General features: G+C 47.6%; 1 protein-coding gene across 3 annotated transcripts in view; it reads right to left on the bottom strand.

The window, feature by feature from the left end:
• WSCD1 (WSC domain containing 1) overlaps positions 1–17637 on the bottom strand; it is a 33963-nt gene extending 16326 nt beyond the window's left edge. The window contains exons 1-5 of one of the 3 annotated variants that reach the window (XM_082328349.1): positions 17387–17637; positions 17097–17141; positions 7161–7857; positions 2076–2190; positions 104–288 (exon numbers count right to left, since the gene is read on the bottom strand). In XM_082328349.1, coding sequence (XP_082184475.1) covers positions 104–288; positions 2076–2190; positions 7161–7587 — 727 coding nt within the window. In that variant the 5' untranslated portion in view covers positions 7588–7857; positions 17097–17141; positions 17387–17637. Of the gene's footprint in view, positions 1–103; positions 289–2075; positions 2191–7160; positions 7858–17096; positions 17285–17386 lie in introns of those variants that run through there. The other 2 variants (XM_082328350.1, XM_082328348.1) reach the window with 2 other exon arrangements.
• Positions 17638–24107: the final 6470 nt, after the last annotated feature.

Here is a 24107-nt window from a genome sequence, read left to right as displayed (position 1 = left end):
GGACAGCCCACGCGCTCAGCCCGGCCATGGCATCTCTCCCCCGTGGGGCGAGCATCCCTCCTGGGGAGAGCGGCCTCCTCTCTCCCGTCACACAGCCACTTACGTCGTCTCGCTCCTGCCCGCAGCTCCTCCACCCTGTAGACAGAGAGCCGGTTCACCCCTCCGCAGACAGAGCCCTTTTCCCCCTTGCACTCGCTGTTGCACTCCTCAGGCTTCGAGGCGGTCGCTGGGAGCTTGTTCCCGCAGTAGCACTCTGCTCCGTACGCCAGGCCTGCGTAGGTGTAAGCCCTGCGGGGAACAAAAGCAGGCACTGTTGGTACCGGCACCCCATCTATTCCCGAGTTTATACCTAACGAAGGCAGGAGCCTGTCCCCCGCACAGCGTACGCTTCTGCTGCCCTGCTCCAGGGAGGCAGCCGGCCCCGGGGACCAGCATGGCCTCTTTGAGGGGGGCAGCCACCTCACACTGCAGGCGACGGCAGTGGTGGTCAGAGTCAGCCCGGCACAGCCTGCCCGGGCCCGGGGCAGTCCTCGGGAGGGCGAGGTGGGCTTTGCCTCCTGATGTGGGTGTCTGAGCGACAGCCCCGTTGCCAGCTGTGCAGACGTGCTCGTGCTGTTCCCGCGGGAGCACAGCTCGCCTTCACCTGCCCGGTGCTGCGGACGTGATGGCCTTGCCGCTGGGGGTGATGCCGCCCCCACCCAGAGCTACCGCTTCAGGTTTTGATCAGAAATATTTAGGATGGTTTAGAGTAATAGAGAAGAAAAGCCCCTTTCAGGGGTTCTGTTAACTGGCATTTAGAATTGGGCATTTTGGATCCAGTCAGGCAATTTTCAAACACTCAAACCAAGGTGAGGCCATTGCTCGAACAGCAGGCCCAGGGCTCGCTGCCTCTCCCGAGGCGCCCAAGCCATGGCCTGCTTCCCGCCACTGCGCTGGCTCCGGGAACGGTCGCTGCAGGCTGCCAACGCCTCCCACGCCATGTGAAACCACGGTCTTGTCCGGGTGGGCTCACGGCGCGGGAGCCGGCGCTTGCATGGAGGCAGCAGCCTGCGGTCACGGTGTGTGGACCCTTGGGTCCCCTTTGCAGGGCGAAGCGCTCCCTTGGGCCTCTCACACCAAAGGCAAGCGTGCATCGTGCCCACACAGGGTGCGTGAGGGTCCCCCTGGCCAGACCCCACAGCTGACCCCTCTGCTGGCTGCACCAAGCCAGGGCCTGGCTCTGTGTCCTCCAAAAAGTGTCTGACGAGGCCTGACGGTCTGTCCATCTGGGAAGAGGGTATAATTTCCTCCACCAAAGGGACAGCTCCGCCTCGAGCATCTTTGTGTGGCTGCAGGGGTCTGGGTTGGAATGGGAGGGTCTGAAAGCCAGCGACATGAGGTTAAGCTGCAGTCGGGCACCCCTAAAGCAAAGGGCTCCACGTGTACTGCATTGCTCTACGGACCAAAGGAAGAAAATGTCACAGGAATAGCTCTAAATTGCATTGTTTCTTCTGCTTTCTCTTGTGCTTGGGAGCAACACAAAGTCTTTTTCATAAATATTTTCATATAGCCCTGCCCCAGGTACTCATGATAGTCCCTGGCCCTTGCCCTGCCGTGGCTGACCAGGGCAGGCAGCGCGGCGGCAGGAGCTGCGCCTGCCTGTTCCCCCACGACCGGCAGCTCCCAGGCTGCAGTGGGAACAGCCCCGCTCCCTACCGCGCACCCGGTCATCTTGCTCTCTCCTGGTTCTGGGAGTGCTGGTTTGTTCATAGTTTTTTTAATATTTTAGATCAAAGATTTGGGCTAGAGGGCAATATCTAGAAATATCTAACAAAGGTTATCTAACAAAACAGTAATTTTTGACCAGGACAACAGAAAATATATTGTAAGTAGCCATGCTATAATAAAGAGGATAGGCAGCAGTGAAATAGTCCGCTTTAAGCAAGATAGCAGAGCTACACCATGCCTGAAGGTATGAGATAATCACAGTTTTCAGAGATGCTATATGTTTAACATATGCATGCTTTTCCCATTTCAAATTCAGTTCCACTTACTGTCAGAAAAGAGAAAACTTGCAGTGAAAAAATACCACTCACCTCTCAGCACAAGCTTCCTGGCAGTGAGATACTGTCATTTTTCTTAAGTCATAGAACACAGCTCCCTTCAGTGTCCTCTCCCTCGAGTCATCGCTGAAGCATCCCATGTAGGTGCCTGTGTGCATGCAAGACCAGAGTTAGGCAGCGCACACGGGATGGAGACGGGGGAGAGGGAAAAACCCATCCAGCGGCGATTCAGTGCCCTAAGTTGCAAGCAGGGCTGTATTCGATCAAGTCACAACCTGTCTGGGGTCCTGCCTGCTCTGCGGACCTCTCTGCTGGTACCGAACCTTTGGGGGTACTACTGAAGGGGTAAGCTCAGATGGCCAGTGGAAAAGAACAGAAGGGAAATTAGACTCTTGCCTTACCCAGGTTACTTTAAGCAGGCCTGCCTTTGCAGACCCGGTGTCTGCAACCGCCCTGGTGCCGTGGTTCCCATGGGCAGCTGCTGGCTGCTCAACTCCCTTCGGCGAGAAAACATGGCGAATTTCTAAAGTAAAGGAGAAGGTGGGCTTCAAAATGATAAAAGCTTTGAGAAATCTTGTTGGATTTCTCCCAAGTTTTCTTGAAAATCTCTAGTTGAGAATAAGATGGTGCAAGAGAAATATTAAGAAAATCAATTTTCTTTGGGTACATGGAGTATATTAAAGCTATAATGGAAAGATAACTTCAGTCTTAACTAGGCGGCACTGTCTAGCTATCGCATTGAACTATCTCTTTTTCTCTGGCACGAATGAATCTTTTAAAATACGTCTTGCTTTACTTAGCATATGAAAGATAAATATTTCTCTTAGACTGCATCCTATGTTAAGCCTCTTTGTTGTTGTCAGAAACAAAATACTATAAAAATCCAGTCCATGTTTTAATATATGATTGGAAGGATGATGTAGAGTCCCTCTATTATACAATGATTTTGTCTATATAAGTACATTTTATCATTAAAATATGAAGGAAGAAAGGAAATTTGATTTTAGAAGGAGCAGTATTGACATGATAACACAGGGAAATTAAATAACATGAGCTGTTGATAGGAAGAGAATATACGATGAAAAATGAAACTAAAAAGCATTATATTAACAATAAAATAGTCCACAAGAAAAAGAAAGTTCAGGCCACTCTAACAGAGATTTTGGGGCTAGGAATAATAAATCAAACATTTGAATATTGCAAACACAACAGCAGATTCCAAGACCTGCACATTGGTAATTTGCAAACATGCAATTAGAAAATTCACAAGCTGTTAACGAGATGGGCGTCACACACCTGCAATGAGGACGTTCTACATTTTACTGGAGACTTTTGACTTGGGTACTTTGCTTCAAACCAGCAGCAGCAGAAAACTCAGTGTGTGGGGCCAAAGAGCCCGAGTCGGGAGGCACGGGCAGGCCAGGCGACACAGGCAGCGTCTGCCCTCCTCCCTGCCTCCCTCCCACGCTGCCGCCAGCCCGGCAGCGAGATCTCATTCACGTCCTCCTATGAATGAGTCACGGAGAGACTCCGCGGTCTTAGAGCCGAACGGCACGTCAGCGATCCAATCCCTGTCACCTCTGCATCCCGTGCAATGGCGTAACCGGGCCGGGGAAACAGTGCACACCCCATCAGTACACCCAACAGTACACACACAACACCCAACAGTACACACACAACACCCAACAGTACACACACCCGAGGGGAAACAGTGAAACACCCCATCCACTGGAAGTGTTATAACAGAAAACTTTCATTTTTTAGCTAGCAAATTCCTGTTTTCATTTGTTGCACTAATAGTATTTGCCAGTCTCCCTGGCAGGATAAGATGTGGTCCCTGCCCTGAGCCACTTGCAATGTGAGCAGGCAAGATAGCTTGATGTGGAGACGAAAAAAAAAGGACTTGAATTTTCTCACCCAAGGCCACACGATCCTGGGTGGACACAGAGCAAGGCAAAGCGAGCTGGGAGGTGTTCACAGGAGCAGATTGCCATCATTTTTGTCTCAGGTTAAGGGTCTGCCCTGGCGAAGCCCGCTGAGGGCTGGCTTGCAATGCCCCTGTGTGAGCGGGGGCAGAGCGGCCGTGCCGCGTTGGGAAGCACAGGCGTTGTTAGGATGGCACCGATGAGGAATGCGCAAACACAGCCTCCGCAGCAAGGCAAGGTGCCGCTTTACTGAGCGGGAACCACAGGGCAATGCTGAAACTTTAACAAGCATTACAACCACGGAGGAGTTCATTATATCTTGGAAGGGATCCATAATGAAATAACGAGCCAGCAAGTTTACTAGGAGAAGGGGTGGTGGGGGGGGGAAGATAAAATGCCCTACATAGGTAGTTAAATTTTTAATTGATAATAATTTCCAAAGGCATTCCAACGCTTGTTAACAATGCTGTTATTAATAATGTCACTTCATGTTCAGTCAGATATTCAAATGATGCCTATTTGAATCAACATAATTCAGTGGGATGTAGCAATAAATAGTCCTTCTGGCTCCTCTGGGTCAGCAGTTAGAACTTGAGCAAGGCACTAGCTTAACGGCTGATAGGGGCAGTAGCCTTAACTAACTTTATGGATGATTTTCAAAATTAACCTTTTTGGTTTTAATTGAAGTTTTTAAAGGGCAGGTTCATACTCTACCTGGTATTAGAGTAGCTCATAAAGACTCACCACATTTCTCTACTTTTTATCTATTCTTTCACTCATCGAGGCGGGGGGGAAACCACCAAACACAGGGGGAAGTGGAGCAGCCCAGGCAGCTGCAGTCTGTGAAGGGAGAACCAGGCGTGCTGCCTTCACACCGGCAGGGATGGGGAAGAGGCAAAGCCAAAGGGCTCGTGGGCACTCGACGCGTTCAGCGAGCCAGGTTTACTTCACGGAACCCACCGAAACCACCTGTGCTGCCAGAGCACGTGCAGCGTGGAAGCACAAATCACAGGGCATCCCGAGCAAGTGAGCGTAACGTGCTCTATTTTATTGTATTGCTTTTTCTCCTCCCTGGCCCCCTCAGATCTCCCGGCACGGAACAGCAAGCCTGCCCAGGCAGCACCCTGCCTGCGCCCCTCCTGGGTACGTCGTCAGCTTCTGCTGAGCAGCTGAGACCAGGGTGTCTGCTGCTTGCAGAAGAGTGAAAAGGTAATACTTTGTGAATGTTAAATATTGGTTTTATGAGGTACAGGTAGAAAAGCGGTAGCTTGGAGCGTTCATGTGTTTCTTTTCTACAACTGCCTATGAAGAGCATATTAAAGTAGGCAGCAACCAGTGTCAGCGAAAGACGTGTTTGCTGAGGGTGAAGGTGCGTCTTCCCCCCGCAGAGAGCCAGCGGTGTCTGCGTCCAGCCCTTGGGGACAGGGCCCCTCCTCAAAGCTTTCCCCTCCCCTGCGCCAGGCTTGGTCACTGCTGCGCAGGATGGAGTAGCTGCAGCCTCGTGTTTCGTGCTAGTCCAGGGGCTGTCGTTAGGCTCTGAGCACCCAGGCTACGTGCTCGGGGCAAGTCATGAAAGGCAGTGGGGTTCTGTGGGAGACATCTGCGCTTTGCGGCCTCTCTTCTCTGCTACCAAAACCTGCTAGCAACGGGTGTTATGGAGCGCCTGTGGAGCACTCTTGGAAGCTCCAGCGTGGTGCTTCAGGTAGCTCCGGCGGTTACAGTTTGCCTGACTGGCGCTGTGTGACTCATCTCCCATACACCATTACTGTCACCTTCTTGTTCCCATTTCTAACAATTCACTCAGTAGGAGTCAAGAGGTGGCACCCATTTTGTGGGATTTTTGCAGAAGGTACCCCTTTGTTTGGGTAAATTTATTCAGCAAACTAAAGAGCAGTTTAGTAATGTGGTGTCTAGTCATCCAGATCCCGTTCCTTTTTTTATTATCGGTGAAACATCTTCAAGAACAACTAGTTCTAAAAAGCAATGGATCAAAGATTGCAAATGATAATTTGATGCTGTAGCTTTGAGAGCATGGTCGGTCACCTAGCTCGAATCCTGATGCTTTCTGTGTTGGGCTCCTCAAGGGGCCACTCAGCCTTCGGAGGTGACTGCAGAGCTGGGGCTCCAGCTCTGGCTGAGCACCCAGCTTCGCGCACCTCCCTGGAGCGCGTCGCGGGCCCGGCGAGGGGCTGCCGTCCCAAACTCGCCTGGGACGATGCAGCTCTCTGTGGTGGGTCATAAGGCTATAAAGCCATGCAGGAAATGTGAACATCTACAGATTCCTGTTTTGCTTCGTTACGTGGTCTGGATAATTGTTTCTTAAAAGCTTTCCTACTGAACAAACGAAAGCAGTCCATGCGTGTATTTATCAGCAGCAGTTAGGGCAGCAGAATCAGGCTCACACTGAAATGACCTCAGATTTCTGTCAAACCTGAATTAATGGCTTTCCATTTGGATTGGAAAACGTACAGTTTTGTATGCTGTGCTCTGGCCGCTGATGGACTGCACCCGTGCAGCGATGTGAATTCCCCTTGCATTCCCCTTGGCCTGTGGCAAATTTCCAGCAAACTTGCCAAACACCAGGAGTTTGTCTCCAATCCAGGAGTTCTCGTTTCATTGTGGTGGTGGTTTGGCACTCAGTAAGGGAAGAAGGGTTGTACAGCCCACGTCTGGTCCCCTTAAGGACAGTGTGTTTGCAGAGGTGGTCACAGAGCGCAGGTCAGGAGCAGCACATGTTTGCAACAGCAGAATTTAGTATATGCTAGAAAGCTGTGACAGCAAGGAGGCACTTCTAGACTTAAAGTATTGTGTGGTTTTGGATAGTTAATTTAATAAAACCTGCTTTTAAAGTGTTCCCTGTTCTGAGAAAGAAAATCAATTAAACAGTGTTCATCTCTACCTGCTGGAAGAGAAAATAATTTAAATTAGGGAAGCATATTTCACTGTCTGGGCTTCCATTCAATCAATAAAAATACATTTTTGGAGGAAGTTACAGCTCATGACCAGGGACGTCAGGATCATACTTTGGCCTGTGCATACGCTTAAGAACTGGCTTGAAAGTGGTGACGAGCCAGGAGGAAGGCGTTTCTGCAGGCAGACTTTGTGATGCTCACCAGTCTCTGCCCGGGATGGTCCTAGGAGGAGGTGCAGTTTATGTGCGTGACAGAAAATGGGGCAGGGGTACATCCCTTACCTTTGTGTTCAGCAGCGTGCTTCATTGCTTTAAGTCCTGCTGTTTGCATGGGCTCCTGGTCGCTGATGAACCTGTGAAACCACCTTCTTCTCAACTGCCTGAGCTCCGAGTTGCGGGACACAAGCCACCGCGGGCTGTGCCGCTGGTCCAGGGCCGGCTCCTGCAGCGCGTCCATGCCCACCAGCAGCCTGGGACCGGGGCGGGGGTTTTGCAGCATCCTTGGGTCTACGATCCCAACCCCAGCCATCCCGTCTGGCACCGGCAGGGCCTGATTAGTGGAGGTCCCACGTGAACCTTGCTGGATAACCAAGCGGGTCCGCTGCAGCAGCAGGAGGCTGCCAGCCATCAGGTAAGCTGCTGTGAGGAAGAAGAGCAGAAACTGGGTCCGACGGAGAAACTTCTGTAGCCTGAAGAAAGCTTTGGCCATGCCCTTACTGGAACAGGGCCCTTCACACCTCCCGACGGGCCCCTGAATCTCCACCTGGCCGGGCGCTGGTTCCTCCCATAAGTTCAGCCCATCACTTCGGTGCCTTCTCCTGACGAAAAGCCTTCTCCTCGGTCGGCCGTGGTGGAGACAGCAGCCTGGCGCGGCACAGCCGCCGGCCTCAGGCGTCCGGCTGGCCGAGGGGCTCCGCGCATACCTGGGGTGACGCCATCGTCGTGCTCTGCCGAGCTGCCTAACGGCCGATGCTGAAACCTGAAATACCAAGGGGGGAAGGTTGGTCCACGTCCAAAGAGAAAACACCCGTCATCAGGGTGACTTTCCCCCACCCACCCCTTTTTTTTTTTCAGCCAAGCATTTCTCCATCTGTTGTTTATAATTATGCACTTTAAAAACTATAACCCAAAGAGAATGATTGATTAAGCAGAAGCTAGTTTCAGATCTTCAGCCTTACATCTTTTTTTTCTTTTTTCTTTTAACTTGGAATGCACAAGAAATACCTTTATGATGAGGTTATTTCTCTTGGGATCTTTGGAAAAAAAGTTCTTTATTTTCTTTTGTCAATAGCTAACATCTCCATTCTTTGTCACTGGCTGGAACAGGCAGCCACAGTATAGGCATCTTTTTAGGAAGGTATTATCAAATTCCTTCCTTTCAGCGAAACAGTAGCTAAGCTACAAGTGCAGATCAGAAGGAAACAGCAGTGTGGGTGTGTGGGGAAAAAAAGAAGTTGCATCAGCTCACAATAGATAAGATAATAATTATTAATCTCTTTGCAGCACAATAAAGTCAGGCTTTATGCTGGAAGGATCTCTGGGGGTTCTGTACATGCCGAGCTGCCTGAGTTGCTGTGCATGTCTCTCTAAAAAAAAACAGAGATCCTGCTATTTTTTTAGTAGATTCCTAGTGCCAAATATTGACGTGTGGATGCATGGACAAAAACTAGTGAACGTTTGAAAAAAACTAATTTCAAGTTTCACCAGATATCTCTTGACTGCTTCTGAGCTTTGCAGGCTTTAGTTGTGCTGATGTACAGCATGATGGGATTGTCTGGGCAAGAAAAGCTCCTTTGTGCTCTAGGGAACCTTTAACCTCCCGTAGCAAATAAAAGCTGGCATCTCCCCATAAGTTCCTGTTTTCCCAGTCAATCACTTCTCTGTGGAGCCAGGCGAGTGTTGAGAAAAGATGCAGTGTTTTGTAGAAAAGAAAATATTATGGCTTTTGCTTAACTTGCATTTGGGGCACACTCTTGAAATCCACAGTCGTGGCAAAGAAACATCAGTTCACTGTATTTCTTGTTTTTGTATTTGATTTATAGTTTTGTGAATATTCACTAATGCCTCTTTCTTAAATAGATGCTACCAATCAAGTCTCCACCCACTCCCTTTTTCATTTAGTTCTGCAACTTCTTTCTACCTTAAGCAGCAATCAAAAACAAACCCCAAAAACTTCTAGGCCAAAAATATATTAAAGCTCAGAGGAATCTTTAGAATCATAGAATCGTTAAGGTTGGAAAAGACCCTTAAGATCACCGAGTCCAACCGTTAACCCAGCACTGCCAAGCCCACCACTAAACCATGTCCCTCAGCACCACATCCACCCGGCTTTTAAATCCCCCCAGGGATGGGGACTCAACCCCTGCCCTGGGCAGCCTGGGCCAGGGCCTGAACAATGCCTTTCGTCAAATGAGACTGAATTCCTTTTGTGTGACCTTTCAGCCTCAACTGCTAAACGGGGTTGGCACAAGGCAGGAGTCCCTGTCTTCTAATCTTACAAGTCGGGTGGTCTTGAGGACCTGATTTAGATGGGGTTTTAAAACTCTTTTGTTAAAGTTAATGTATTCTCGTCTCAATTGTATAAGGCTGAATAATATAAAAAAATATTCTGTGTTTACCTCTACACTTTCTCCAGGAGCTCAGTCTGGCAAGGACTTACTACTCCCTTTCCATCAGTACCTGTGGATCTGTTAGCAGCCAGTGAACTCGAGAGAGCGAGCAGGTGCAAAGGGCTATGAGGCTGTAACGTGCTGTAGTAAATTAAGAACACTTTCTCCACTGTAAAAGTTACCACAACTCCCTTCTGATCAGCTCCAAAGCCAAAGGAAATGCATTGATTTACACCAGCTGAAGAGCTGACCCTTAAAGTTAAATTATTGAAAATCTCTGATCAACGTTGTGAGTGCTCAAGAATTACAGTAAAAGGGTCAGAAGGACCCAGAGAGATGAACAGGAAATTAGCCATAATTAGATACTGCAGATTGTTACTGCGCTAATTTATCTGAAGAAATACTCTCCATCAGCATAGGTATGATTTGATTCACTAGTTGTTCCTAACATGGGGCTACTGGAAGCTTGAGCTATTCCCAAAAGAGGCTGTCTAATCTAAACGAAAGATGCGTGCATGTATTAGCCATGCGAGATTCTGACCGGGAAATTACCATGCTCCTTACGGCACAGAGGATTTTGAGGTAAGGCTTGGCCAGCGGAGGAGGCAGCCGCATGCTGTGGTGGCTGGTGGCTGAGCAGGCAGCACACGGTTCGAGTTGCCATCTCTAATGCAAAGGGATGGCCCTTCTTAATAAAATGCTGCTGCAAAGCCTCATCGGTGAGATGGTAATGGCTGCAATCACATATGTATTCAAAAGGTTTAAGATTTTTTTTCCCCCTAGCAGCAAGATGAGGCTAGATAAATTTGTCAGACTTGCAATCGTTCTTGCCCAACTGTAATTCAGGGTTGCATAGCTCTTTTGGTTTACTCACAAAGTGATCAAGTTACAATATCAAGAAATGCTTTGAGCCAAAGTTCTCAAGTGTGTCCAAGTCATTTGCATTGGAAAGGCAGTGCTCGCAGCCGGGAGCCTCTAGGCGTTGCTAATGAGCGATGCCGAAAGCGGCACCTCGGCCGGAGAAGGACCATGGAAGCCGGGTAGCTGAGGTCGGGTGTGTTATGCTTGAAACTGCATCAGTGGCCCAAGTTAGTCCTTTTTAATGCCACTGTGCTTGAGTCTTTCAGTGGATTTCAGTTGAGTTTCTCCATGTTTGCAGTGATGTAGAGTGGGGCAGCTGGAAGCTGCACCATCCCCATGACGAGAAGATCTGCCGCTCGTCTGGGCAGCAGGCAGCGATGCCTCCTTGTGCCAGGGGAGACGGGTCCGGCCACCGCTTGCCCAGACAACGCCTGTGCGGGGTGCGATCGCTGCCTCCCACGTTAGCAGGGTGAAAAGCCTACTTTGCATCAGCAGAACTAGGGTAACTGCCCAAGATATTGGACCTAATTTAAGTATGCAGCAAGCTCTGCATTCAAACACCAAGAAACGTTTGGCATTGCTCCTGTTGCTCTGCCTAGTTTGTTTATTTATTTATTTATTTACTAAGGAGAAGCTGCTTCTGGGTTTCAAAAGGCTAACTTTGCCTTTGCCCAGTGGTTGAAAAAGTTTAAATTGTACAAGCCAATTTTACTGCAGTCAATATGACATATATAAATTACCTCCAGATGCATTCGCCCTCAGTACAGTTGCCATGACAGTACATTGTAGTAAAAACCAACCAAATAAATAAGCAGACTCTCCGCCCACAGCAACTGCTGCAAATGTGCAACTCAAAAATTAAATGTTGCTTTTTAGTGGGGAAGTAGCAGAGAGTGCTGCTGACATAAAAAAAAAGTCATTTGATTTTTCCATAAACTGCATAATGCAATATCATCAAAGTATGCCTGAAAGAATTGAAGTGCATCACTTTTGATGATGATATTAAAAAGGAAAGAGTAAGGAGGATATGAACTGGTATCTGGTAACAGAAAATGTATCATTTGTCTTTTTCATACATGTTTCACTTAAAATGAACAAAGTGAAATGGAAGAAAAGTAGTCTTTTGTTCCTATTTATCGGTTCTCACAGCCAAAGGGGTTTTAGGACCATATTAATTGAGAGTTGAGTTAGTCAGTAAAATCATAAAATGATAATTGAAAGGACTTTGAGATGGGCAATGAGAACTGTTAAACAGCAGAGAAGCCCTCCAGGTGAAGAGAACAATGAAAGGGTTAATGCTGCAACAAGAAAAAGGGAAAGAACTGGCACTGGCAAGGATCAGCTTTGGAGATGGTGAGGGGTAGCACAGAAGATCCGCTGGGTGCTGTGCCTCCAGCAAGGAAAGGGTCCCTTGCACCACCAAGAAGGTGGTGCGTCTGGTGGCTGTGGTTTTATAAAATGGATAATTACCTGGTGATTGAGGGCAAGAATTTGATGGGGTTCAGAAGAGCATTGAGTGATCTTATTTTATAAAACATTAATTTATTCTCTTTATTAGTGACAGGTGAATTTTTAACTGTTCAGAAGTCAGATAACCATTTGCTTGTTTGAACAGCATTTTTAGCTGTTTGTGCCTGAGATTTTTTTGTCTGGAAATGTCATTAGAAAAAACAGTTCGAGTGGTTTTTTTTCTGTAAGACCTCTATATATACCAGAGGACTGAATGCAGAGCTGAAAAATGCATCTTCCCTGAAATCCCAGAATCTCAAAACATGAATCTGTTCCGATCTGTTTCCCAAAATGGGCAATGCTGCAATTCTTCTTACTCTCTCTGGGAAAGCCAACATCTTAAAAGAAAGATTCCTCTAAATCTGGCATGACTTGATCACCGGTAGATTTGCTGTCTGGTAGCCAAGTTTTCGGACCCCTGTCTCAGTGCTGGACAATCCTCCCGAGCACTCCTGCAGGTGGGTTACTTGTTTATTCAGGTGCCATCCAGCTTCAGAGTGCGTGGTGCTGGGTGCCAGCTGTAGGAGATGCTCTCCCAAAGGTTTTGCACGAATCTGCAGTGCTCGGACAAGGCATGGTCCTACCAGCACCCACAGAAAAGCTGCTTTGCTTTTCTGCAACTTTCCTGCAAGTCACATTGCTCAGAGCCTGCTCCTGTGGGGTCTTGCCATTGCCCAGAAGAGCGGGGTGGCAGAGGTGGCAGTCCTCGAGGGGACTTTAGTGGCATCCTCCAAAATGAGCTCTGGCAGCCACATAGCGCCCGGCTCCTCTGAATGTGTCCGTCAGCAGGCAGCTGGCCGTTTTGCGGGGATGCGAGCCCCCTGGTTGAACTCACTGCAGACGCTAGCAACAGCCACTGTGTCTGGTCAAGGATATTGTATCTCTCTAGAGCTCTATCAATATTTCATAAAAATAATGTGGTTAACAGGTAGGGGAACACCTGCACCACTGACATGACTGTAGAGAGCTCTTTTTGGAAGGAGGCAGGGAAGGGAGTTGTCCGCGCGTGCTACTCATTTCACACCAGTCTGGAAACGTACCCCTCCCTCGGTGTCTTTGCAACGCTGCGAGGTTATGCACCGTGTTGAGAAATGCCAGAGCACAGATTGTGAACTCAGCATGTTGCGACGGGACTAAGCACGGGACCCGAGGCGTTTCCGATTTAAAGCGCTGGTTTTCTTTTAATCCTTATTTTTCTTTCATTAGACATATAACACCAGATTTATAACTGCCATTAAAAAGTTGCTATAAGGAAAAGCAGGACAGTACCTTGCTTCCACAATGACCTCGCAAAGCATGACAAAAGATGTCACACTAGGCAGCTGCTTTAATATATTTGTAAAGAGAAACAGAAGAAAAATTGTGAAGTTCTTGGCAATTCTACTCTCCTAGCTAAAGGAGTAGTTACAGAATTTTTAAGGGAAGACTGAATACTTTTAGTGATGATGTGAAAGCTGGTAAAGGCTGAAGATGCTAAAGACCAGCCCCAGGCTTGGAGGTGAAGAGTTGCTCAGTTCAGGGCTGTCCCTTAATAGGTTGCTCAATGCAGAAACTTAGGTCGGTTCTGCATTGACGGCTGCAGCTCATCAATAGTTGATCTTGTCTAAAGACCAGCAGGATTTTGCAAATTCAGAGTTCTTGGCAAGGAAGCAAGACTATGTTTTCTATTGTAAACTGAAGGGGATTGGACTCATGAATGCTATTTTTAGAAAAATCCATCCCTCTTCCACGTTTCTCCTCTCTTTTGTCAGCTTTCTTGGAGGACAAATGTAGTCAGTTAGGACCTAGCTGAAGGATTCTGGCTCACAGCCTTTCTTTTAGATACACATTGCCATTTTTTTGAGGCTCTTTGGAAGGTCAAGGCCAACATCGTACTGCGTGAATGCACATAGGAAGAAAAACTCTCGAGAAGCCACAAATTTAATGTTGGGATCCTGTCAAATATTTGCAGTTCCCTTTATTCTGACAGCTAAAAGCACCCTGAGATCTCCCAGTGTCGGTCCTGAGGTGACCAACAGCAAGTGCTTCTTGCAGCTGTACTTTCATACATGGCCAGAGCCGTCTCTTTTGGGTTTTGAGAAAGGGGTTAAAAAGATGACAAAGGTGAGCTGTCCGAGCTCTCCCCTCATGCCTTGAGTGGAATCGACAGAGAAATTCCACATGATCCCCGTTTCCAAATCATGGGATAAGAGAGAAGAATGAAACCGTGGATCACATTTGTGTGGAAAGCAGCACATGCTAAAAGTAAAGCTTAGAAGAAACATCCTGGTACTCTACTCTCTTAAGCCGAAACCCACTCAGATCAAGATCTAGGTTGATGCTGATGGATTGTGGCTCAGGTCCATTGTTACTTTTTCTAGCTCCTTAAGAAAGTGTCATGTGGAATCGTCTCACTAACTTAACAATGTAATTTAGGAATTTATGCAAAGGAAAGAAAAAGAGGCAATTTCATAATTCCATCACATTTCCTAGGATATTCTTTCACCAAAAAGTAAGGAAATTTTCAATGAAGAGTTACGGTAATATTCATTTCCTTCACCAACTTAAACATGTACTTTTCTGTGAGATAAGGTCTATGGGATATAACCTGATCGTTGACCTTTCTGGAAGTTACAATGCAATGCTCAAACAAGACCCATCTGGAATCCAACAACCTGGCCTTCCCGGAGCACGTGGCTTCAGACGGGGAGGCAGAAACACCCTCCAACTCTGGCCCTGGGCAGGCATTCCCCCCGCGCTCTTCCGATAACCCTGCAGATGAGGCTTTTATCACAGCCCCTGGAGCAACCGCAGCCACCGTCCCAGCAGCACGAGCTGTCCTGCATGGGCAGGCCCAGGAGACAGCCCCGGCGCAGCTCGCGCTGCGCCGTGCCACGCGGCTCTAGCAGCCGCTGCAGCTCGCACCGGTTCTGTTGCTCTCCAGTTTTCTCATCCCTGCCCTTCCTGCAAGGCAAGTGGAAAACTCAAGTTCCTTTTCTTCTTTCTTCCAAGGCAGGGTGTCTAGCTCAGGCACGCAAGGCTGAGGATGAGTTAGTGCCCGTGCTTTGCTCGTGCCCATCCTGCATCGCCCTCCGTGTGAAACACACTACATCATTCAAGTTCTGCTGCTGCAGAACTTGCTGAGGGTTTGTATTTAAATATAATAAAAGGGTTTCTTCCCCATCTCTTCCCAAGTCACCTCCAATTGTTTGATTTAGAGAATAATTTGGCTTGTAAATATTTCTAGAAACTAACTCTTCCACCCCCTTCCCACCAAAGTGAAGCTCGTCATCTAGGGATTTTCAGTAATGAGGTGCCCAATGAGACATAAGTGAAGGGACCTTCAGCCTGTTCAAACATTGAAGCTCCCATGTGTCATGCCAGCTTCCCTACCAAAAGATCTGGCCTTACTATCTGGGCTCTCAGAAGCAATAAGCACTTCTTCAACTCACAAAGTTCTACTTGCTAGAGGATGGATCTGTGCTGACTCTACGCACGTGCCCCGCTTGTGTGCAACTCTCTCCTGACACGATGCTGCTTTGGGTGTTACTTCAAGCACAACAGAAGGTCTGTCAACAAACCAGAAATGAGGCAGGGGCAGCACAATTTCCCACACGCTGGAGTGGCAAACGCTGCAGCTCGAGAGGGCTTTCTAGCAAGTTTACCATTCCCTCCCTTCCCCGTCCTCCCTTCCCACGCTGTGTTAGGTGCGCTTGCTACAAGAGGTAATCAGATTGCAAAGTTATCTTTGATGCTGGTATCATGTTAAAACTGTTAAATAATGATGAGCTGTGATAAATAAAGCAGAAAAAAATCTTTATGCAGAGATAGCAGGAAGATGGAGGAAAACTACATAGTCCATAAACTAGTTAAATCAAGTTGAAAATACACAAGTTAAAATACATATGACATCCACTGCATACAATACAGGAGGTGTTTCACAGTTGACAGATAATTCAGCTTTGGAAGCGAAAGGCGATGTCACAGAACAGAGCTGCAGCCTAAGGCTGGAGAGCCAGCGCTAACTTGTGCAAATTTGGTCACAGCAGCTCTTTCACTAGATATTCCACTTTTTTGAGACCGATTTTCTAGCATAGGTGGGTGTAAATCTAGGCAATAATTTTGTTGGTGAATGCAACAGCCTATGGTGAGGGACACTGGAGAGCCTGCAGGAGGCAGCTGGTCCAGGAAGGCTTGTTGTGAGACAGAGTGCTGACTTGGAAAGTGTTCCAGTGACAGCTTGTAACAGAAAGCACACCATGGCGATATGGCATTTTTTTCCATTAATCCAATACTTTTTACCTCGCTCAGTGATGAAGTAATAATCAGGAGGACTGATTCGGTGCCGGTATGGAAAAGATGCAGACATATATATACCTACATTTCATATGTATACATACACACACATACATCTGCATGTGTGTATGCATTCTGTACACAGAGGGATGTGTACTGAAAAGATAACACACAATCTGCTGTCACCATTCACCGATACACTGAGACCTATCAGCAAACAGTATTCTTGAACCTAGAAAGTATTTTGATCAATAATAAACCATTCATGCATAATGTACATCCCTTTGATATTAAGAACTCAAGCACCCAGCAAATGATGCTTTATCTGCAATTTCCAAAACCCCAGTATGGTTCTGTGGCTACAGGCTGAAGTTTTGCAAGAGATTGTTGTAAAAAATGTACCATGTATTGATTTTTGCCTCAGCCCACAGTAGCTAGAGATGAGATCTTTTCCTGTGTGCAAGGAAATGTACTGGAATTAAAATAAGATGCAGATCTGTAACTAAATCATAGGTATTTAAAAAGTGTCTTTCATAAACCCCTCAACATCCGAATTCCTGCAACATCCACCTACTAAAAATTGTTGGTCTATTTATTTAGCACAATGATGCTTCAGAAAGTGTTTAGAGACGCTGAGCATTCGAGCCTGCCTCGCCAGGCTATGTGACACAAACACACACGCGCATTATCTATGCCTACTTTTCAAGTAGAATGTTTCGTGGATGCTCAGAGAAGGGCATCTCGAGAGCAAGCTGCAATCTTTATAAATAATGCAGCTAAGCCTCGTGTACTTAGATGCCATGGATAAATTTAATAAATCAAACAGCCATTCAGACTGCAATGAATGTTAATACCTCAGCCTCTGCAAAAAGTTGTCTGGTTATTACTTGTCTCAAGGCCAGCTGACAAACAGCTTGCAGGAGCAGATAATGCAACTGTATAAGAAAAAGAGGGAAAAACTCACCTTTCTTTTATGGTCGAGGAACTCCTGTTGTAGCCAGGCAAAGTCCTAGACAATCCAGTGAAATATTATAAAAAGCTGTAATGCATATCTGAAAAGCTGATAAATCCTGCTCCCTCTGCCCTTCCCCGCTAATCCTTCTCCTGCCTCCTGCTTCCAGCGCACAGAGCCGTAATCCTCCCGAGCACCCCTCCGCGCCCTGCCTGTGTCTGCGCGGTGCTCCGGTTGCTCCAGCTGTTTATAGCAGTAACTAACCCAGCCGCCACGCAGCCCCGCACATGCTCCCTGCTCACCGCTGCCCGTCGCGGTCCCTCGCCGGGGTCCCTGCGGCTCAGCGGGCCGGGGCGCTGGGGTCCTGCGCCGTGCAGGGGCCGGCGGGAGAGAAACGCTCCATGGCCTCCTGCGCCAACAGGCAGGATCGAAGCAGCCTCAACGCTGCGCTGCCAAAATCCTCAGCCACAGTCGGTACACTCGTGTTTCATAACGCTCCCCCTGTTTGGGGAAACAGAGCCTCTCCTTTACGTCTGCTTCACGGAAGAGCTCTGCAGCCTTCCGCAGCTACAGACGTTTCCAGACCTACCCATACACTCTATCTGCCTATATATTTGTCTAAATGCACAGATGGCTGCATAGGCAGATATCTAAGTGGCAGCAGCAGCAGCGTGAAGACCTAATGCGATCAGCTGAACGGATGCTCCTGTGTTTGTTTCTCGGTGCCTCTTCCCACTAGGGGCAGATCCCTCTGGAGACCCAGACCCCTTCCCAACAGGTCCAGAGGGTCCCGGGAAAGCGAGTCCCTGGCAGCCTCCCAGCACCGGCTCGAAAATTTCAGGCAGCAAATTATTATTCTGGGCACAGGTGGATAGAAGTAAATTATTTATAAATGTGAGAGCTGAAAGGCAGTTTGCTCGGTGTCCTTAGGACTGCCTGCCCTGCTCTGCTGTCTTCACTGCACGTACGGAGTCCTTTCTGCTACTGGTTCACATGGAGATTGATCAGTTTATAATTATTCTTAAAGCATCAGCATTTAAATGGGAGTAGGCTGCACACTTGTAACCGCGTGTGGTTTTGGAGCACCCCATAGTCTTTGCATATTTAAATCAAGCCTGTGGAGATTTGTCTCTTGGAGCCAAAATCGGATGTGGTTGTGGGGACTCTCATTTACTTCCCGCGCTGAGGAGCGCGGGTCGGTCACGTCAGACCGGGCACCTGCCTGGCTGGGAGAAAGCAGCACTCAGGGGTTTTCTTGGATCTGAGAGGAAAGAGGGAATTCGGATGCCACGTGGGGACTGATCCTGTGTCACTTCTGTATGCTGCACAGTACTTAGCGCCACAGGTTTCAGTGATGCTGCCTGCGTGGATCTCTCTCCATACAGCACACCCCGTGAGTGGGATCTGAACTGCCAACGCGATGCTAACGCTACTTAAATTACACTTGGCTTTCCCATCTCCACACAGTTTAGGAGAAGAAGGACCTGGCTGTTCGTTTCAGATCTCTGCACGCATGCTAGCTAATTTCAAACTACTCTAGTTGGGAAGCAGACCTGGATTAGAAACGCACACAAAGACGGGAGCTGTAGACTACAAAGACGGGAGCCATAGACTAATCTCAGTTGTCCACCACCTTGCAAAAAATAGTGCAGTGATGCTGGAAAGGTTCAATCTTTAGTTGGTGCCAGCATCAAGGGATGAATTTTGCCACCTTTGTGTTTGCATTGCCTTAGTTACATGTGTGTTTCTTGTCTTAGACCTGTGTAAGCAAACCATGCTGCGCCTGGCTGCTGGAGTTTGTCGGTTTACTTTTTCTTTCCTTTTTTGAAGGTTGTTTTGCCTTAAAAGCAAAGAAATGCAGGAACTTCTGTTTCTGGCTACAGAACATGGGAAATAATTTGCAGTCATGGCAGACCAAAAAGGACTTTGCAGTTCTGCTCATTGCCTTTAAAGGGCCGGATCCTTGACTCCCCCAAAACCCCCTTTGCAAGCAGCTTTGGCCGGGCGGCGGTCGGGAAGCCTCGGCTGGGCGGGCGGCAGAGCCCCCTCGCCTCGGCAGCGAGCCCGTGCGGGCACTGTGCAGCAGGAGCAGAGCCCAGGCTGCTTCCACCGGCACCCAGCACCTGGCACTTTGTGCCCGGCCCCTTCACGTCCGGCATTTCCAGTCCTCTGCACGTTTCCAAGGGGCGAGGGGAGCGGGCGAGGCAGGCGCCGGGGCGGACGGCTGGGACATGGGGGTCTCCCTCCAGCTCTGCCCCTGAGGTCCCAGCGACCACGGGCGAGCTGCGCGCCTCCCAACTCCGCGCGCCTCGTCCTGCTCTTTGCGTCCCTCGCCGCGTCCGGCTATGCACTGCAGTGCTGTGAGCGTGTACTCCGGGTTTCGTGATAGAATTTTAAAATATAAAATCATAAGGATAATTGCAAATCCATTTAGCCACAAGATATGCCTATCTTTGCCTATGAGAAAAAAATTGCAGTTGCTGGCAGAAGATCCTGCTATGAACAAATTTACAATAGTTGCAAATAGTTTTCAGATACAGAAATCCAGGAAGGATTTCAAGCTGTTACGGCATTCACATAAATCTGACGATCCTTCAGACCCGGCAAGATGCAAAAATGAACAGCTAAAATGCTTTTGCTCTTAACAAATGTTTTCTGGGACCTAATGTATGGATAGGGCTGCAATTGTACAATGATTTTGTGAATTTTGATTAACGGAGAACCCTGAGACTTAGCAATGTAACGTTCAAATTTTAAAATACTGATGGCTGGAGATGTATTCTCACCCCGAGAAGTTGTGCGTCTGTGAGATTGCAACCCATCCAACTTTTATGTGTGTGTACAGCTTTAAGGCTGCAGAAGTCTGAAATTAATTTAATTTTACTGAAATTAAATTAATCTACTGCTTAATATAATGACATTTTTAAATGTTATGCTGGGTTGGGGCCTAAATCAATAGAATTACAGGAATCTGCCCAGGTGAAGCAGTGGCAGGAAATAAAGTTCAGCATTATCAGCGAGAAAAACGATGTTGAAAATGTACCAAACTCCCGATTTGCACTACAGCGTATCAGCAGCAGGCCACGTGCACCCGTGGCGTGGCATTGTGCGGCGCTGTAGCCACGAAAGCGAACCTCCCGTCCCCAACACCTGCACCAGCGAAGGAGCCCTCTCCCTGATGTACCAGTGCGAGCCGAGGGGGTGGCTGAACTCGGCCGGGAGCGACCTGGTGCCGGCGGGAGCCGCGGCTGCGCCGGAGCGCTTCCCCGAGCAGGCACGCCGGCGGCGCGGGCGGCGCGGGCCTCTGAAGGCGCGGGCGGGCGGGAATGGCCACTCGGGACCTTGGCTGCAAGAGTGAGCGCCAGCTCGGGTCTGCAGACCTCTGGCACGCTTCTGAAGGCGTTGGCAAGACCTGCTTGGCATTACAAGTGTATCCCAGGGACGTGCTATCACTTTGACGTACGATCTGTTTTCACAGATTTGACATGAAAACAACCACTATCGTTTGGGGGTCTTGCAGCTGCTCTGCCTTGATTTCTGAATTCAGGCAAAGCCCAGACAAACTGCCAGGTTTTATAAAACATCAGCCCCGCTGCACTGAGCCCAGCTGTTTCCAGGATTTTGTGTACAAAATACCACGTGGGGACGGGATTTGGTGCAGCCGTGGGCAAGACCCCTGCTGCCACAAGGTGACCCGACCGAGGGGGTTACGGGCTGCCAGCAGCAGCATCGTGTCACTGTGTTCAGGGCTCAAACCAGCACCATTTTTGGGGCATCAGCAAGGAAAATAAAGGAAGAGTAGGGTCATATCCCAGGGGAGATGTCAACACTCCTCTCTCCTGAAATCATTGCAGTGGAGTATGTTGGGGTGGGGGCAGGAGGTGCTCTGTGTCCCCTGCTGATGCTGCGTCACACTGTACGTGGCAACCGTGGGAGGTGGCATCGGGGGGCACGGCGGCCCCGGCCCCTCGGAGCGGGCACGGGCAGCGGCAGCACCAGTGTGCATGGTGCTCTGCTCCGCTCGGGCAGAGCGCCCTGCATGGCTAGGCATCTAGTTTTTCTGTACACAAAGTTTCATTGATTTAATTTAACTTAGTTAAAGCATGCAAAAGACAGTTTTAAAGCTTGCTTTATTATTATTTCAGTTTAGTTTGTCTAGTGAGACTAGATAAGAAGTCAGTAAACCGTTTGGACAGGGTGATGTTAATAATCACAGGGAGCTATGAAATCTCAGCTCTGTGAAGAGGGGAATTATAATGTAGTTGCAGTAAACAAAAAGCATTCATAAATTGAAGTAAGGTTGTCCACATAAGGTTTGCAAAGGCTTAATTAAGCCAGCTGAATTAAATGGATGTATACTTTTACAAGGCCACCAGATTAGATGCCATAGTATGGTGCTTTCCTTTTCCTCAGCACTGGTAAAACCTGCATCACACTGAACAGTTTCTTTTTTTAAAAAAAGAGGAGTTACTAGTCTGTGATTAGATAATTAACAAACCTCTAGTAGTACCATCTGGCAACTGACATTAATTTTGCTCTCTTCTCACCCAAGGGTAACAAATAGGGATTAAATCCATGGTAGCTTTGGGGAGGCCATTTTAGCAAGTATGCTTTGCATCTTGTACAAAATACCTATATATCGAATCTGCGAGGTCTCCTCTACCTTTTGGTGTGCTGCTACTCCATTTTTTCTGTACGTTGCAATTATCTTTCATTCCACAGTGCTCATGTCATCTCTGGTTTGTTACTAATATGCTATTACATGGAAAAAATAATAATCAATAGAGTGTCCCCGTTGAGAAAATAGGAGGCCAAATTCTGCTTTTTCTGTGTCCTGATGTAAATCTGAAGTGATTCCCATGAAGGTAGTGGGAACCACTCCAGATCTGCCCCTCTGTAAATGAGAGCAGGACCCTGCCTGGTGAACCTGGGAACATGGAGGTAGATGGCAAAAAACATGACGCTGTTAAAAAAAAAATAATCAGAAGGTTAAATGTAATGAAAGCTTCTGTGAAAATGCCACATTTTTTTGGTAAATGGAAAGGCAGCTGAGATAATCGACCTCTATATGGAAACTGTGATGTGAAAACTAGAGGTGGTCGTAGGAATCTGAAGGTGTTTTGCAAGTGCTCATCAGCAGCACTTTGGTTTTTCTAATCCAAGAATATGCAGGATACCAATTCACCAACATCTGGATTTCAATTAAATCCTGGGAGGCAGTACTGTTTTTAGCATCTTATCCTGCCTGCGCATCTAGCTGAATACTTCATTTCACACGGCTTCAATAAAAGGTAAGAGAGGACTTTCTAGGACTGGGACTAGAGCTCTGACCAGAGAAAAAGAACTGTAGAAACCCTCTGTACCAGGAAAAGCATTTGAATTTTGACGAGGCAGCTGACTGAGGGGGGCCCGTTTCTGCTGTGGGCTGTGCCAAATTCTACTCTCAAACATGGATGAAAAAGAGAAGCGCGGCATTTTGTCTAAGACGGTGGCCATTAACTTGAGGGACCTGGGCTCAGTTCCTACGTTTGCCACGCACTCATCATGTGGTCTTAAGATATGGGGTCTAAAAGCCTTGACAGGGAGACTTCTGCTGCCTTTTACAGGTTCCAAAGAGAGATGGAAGCCTAAATGCCCTTCACGGTCCTGGCCATAATCTCTCCACTCCCCCATTTCCCATCTGGTTAATAATACTACTTTTCTCCCATTCCCTGGGGAATTTTTCCATCCCTCACAAGGAGCAGAGGTTGATCTTGCAGTGCACGCTCTGCCTCAAAGCTGCAAGATGATCACCTCTGTTTAATCCAGCCTGACTGGAGGGGGTGCTTGTTTTAATATTTTGTGCACAGCTGCGGTTCAAATGCCTTAAAGAGAAACACCTGCTCTGTGTTTGAAGCGCTAACACAGTCCTGAGTATGGCAAAGCAAAGCCATCACCCCAAAGGGTGAGCACTGAAAAGGCCACCTGAAAAGCTTTAAGGTGATTGTGAATAATGGGCCCTCAGCACCCATCTTGTGCCACCACCTTCCTCTCCCTCAAATGGGGCGGCTGAGGATGCCTACTGTTTGGAAGGAGGGGTTAAAAATATGATGTGCTGTATGGGAAGAGGCATGACAGGTGTTTATTACGAAGAACGATGTGTGAGATTGTTTCACATGTTTTCAGACTCAGACCTACAGGACATTATTCTTGTTTTACTGGCGCTATTTTCTCATCTGTGTCATCCCATTGTCTACAGAGAAGTCGTACCTTGACAAGACCCATGTAAGTACCTGTTGCGGTTCCCATTAAATTAAGAGGGAAACGGATCAGTTTGTAAATTCAAAGGACAATCTGATGTTTTCCGTGGCAAAAGTAGTGTAAGAATGAGCAAAGAAAAGGAAAACCAGGTAAAAAGCTGAGCAGGATGCAGATGTGGAAAAATGATATCTAATGACACTAAGAGAAAAGGGGCAAAACTAGGAAAATAAAGCATCTATGCATTATGGTCATGTTGTAAAATCAGTCATTTGATGAAATGAGTGGCATCTGGAGGCACTCTGTATTGGAGTAAAATCCTAAGCACTTTCTTTCTCTGCTTGATGGTTCTGCTTGGTTGTTGCACAAAATACAGCGCAGAAATTACAAAATGAGTGGCATTACTTTTAGAATCCTGTTGTGGGAGCAGTTCTTGTGCTAAATGACTCAAACTTTCAGTCACTTCAGAAAATAGGCTCAATTGTAAAAGTAAAGATCGGTTGAGGAAAGTGACAGGTTTTGCTAGTGTGGTTTCAAGAAGAAACATCCAAAAGACTGTGTGGCTTCATAAATGAATGTAATGTAGCAAATAGTTTTCCGATTCTTTTTATTTAATAATCCTAAAAACTCAGGGATTAGGCATTGCATGTAATGCCTACCTACAATTTTCAGTTATTTCATGAAACGACTGAGCAAAACATCTGTTTAGTGCAGTGGTTGACATTGTCATTCTTTTTCCAGAACGACTGGTTTCATAACATAAATGCTATATTATGTCTAACGTAG

The sequence above is a fragment of the Platalea leucorodia genome (genome assembly GCF_965183815.1).
Source record: "Platalea leucorodia genome assembly, chromosome: 16".
Classification (NCBI taxonomy): Eukaryota; Metazoa; Chordata; class Aves; order Pelecaniformes; family Threskiornithidae; genus Platalea; species Platalea leucorodia.
Note: the sequence above shows the minus strand (reverse complement) of the source record. Positions and strands in the feature narration are given on the sequence as shown.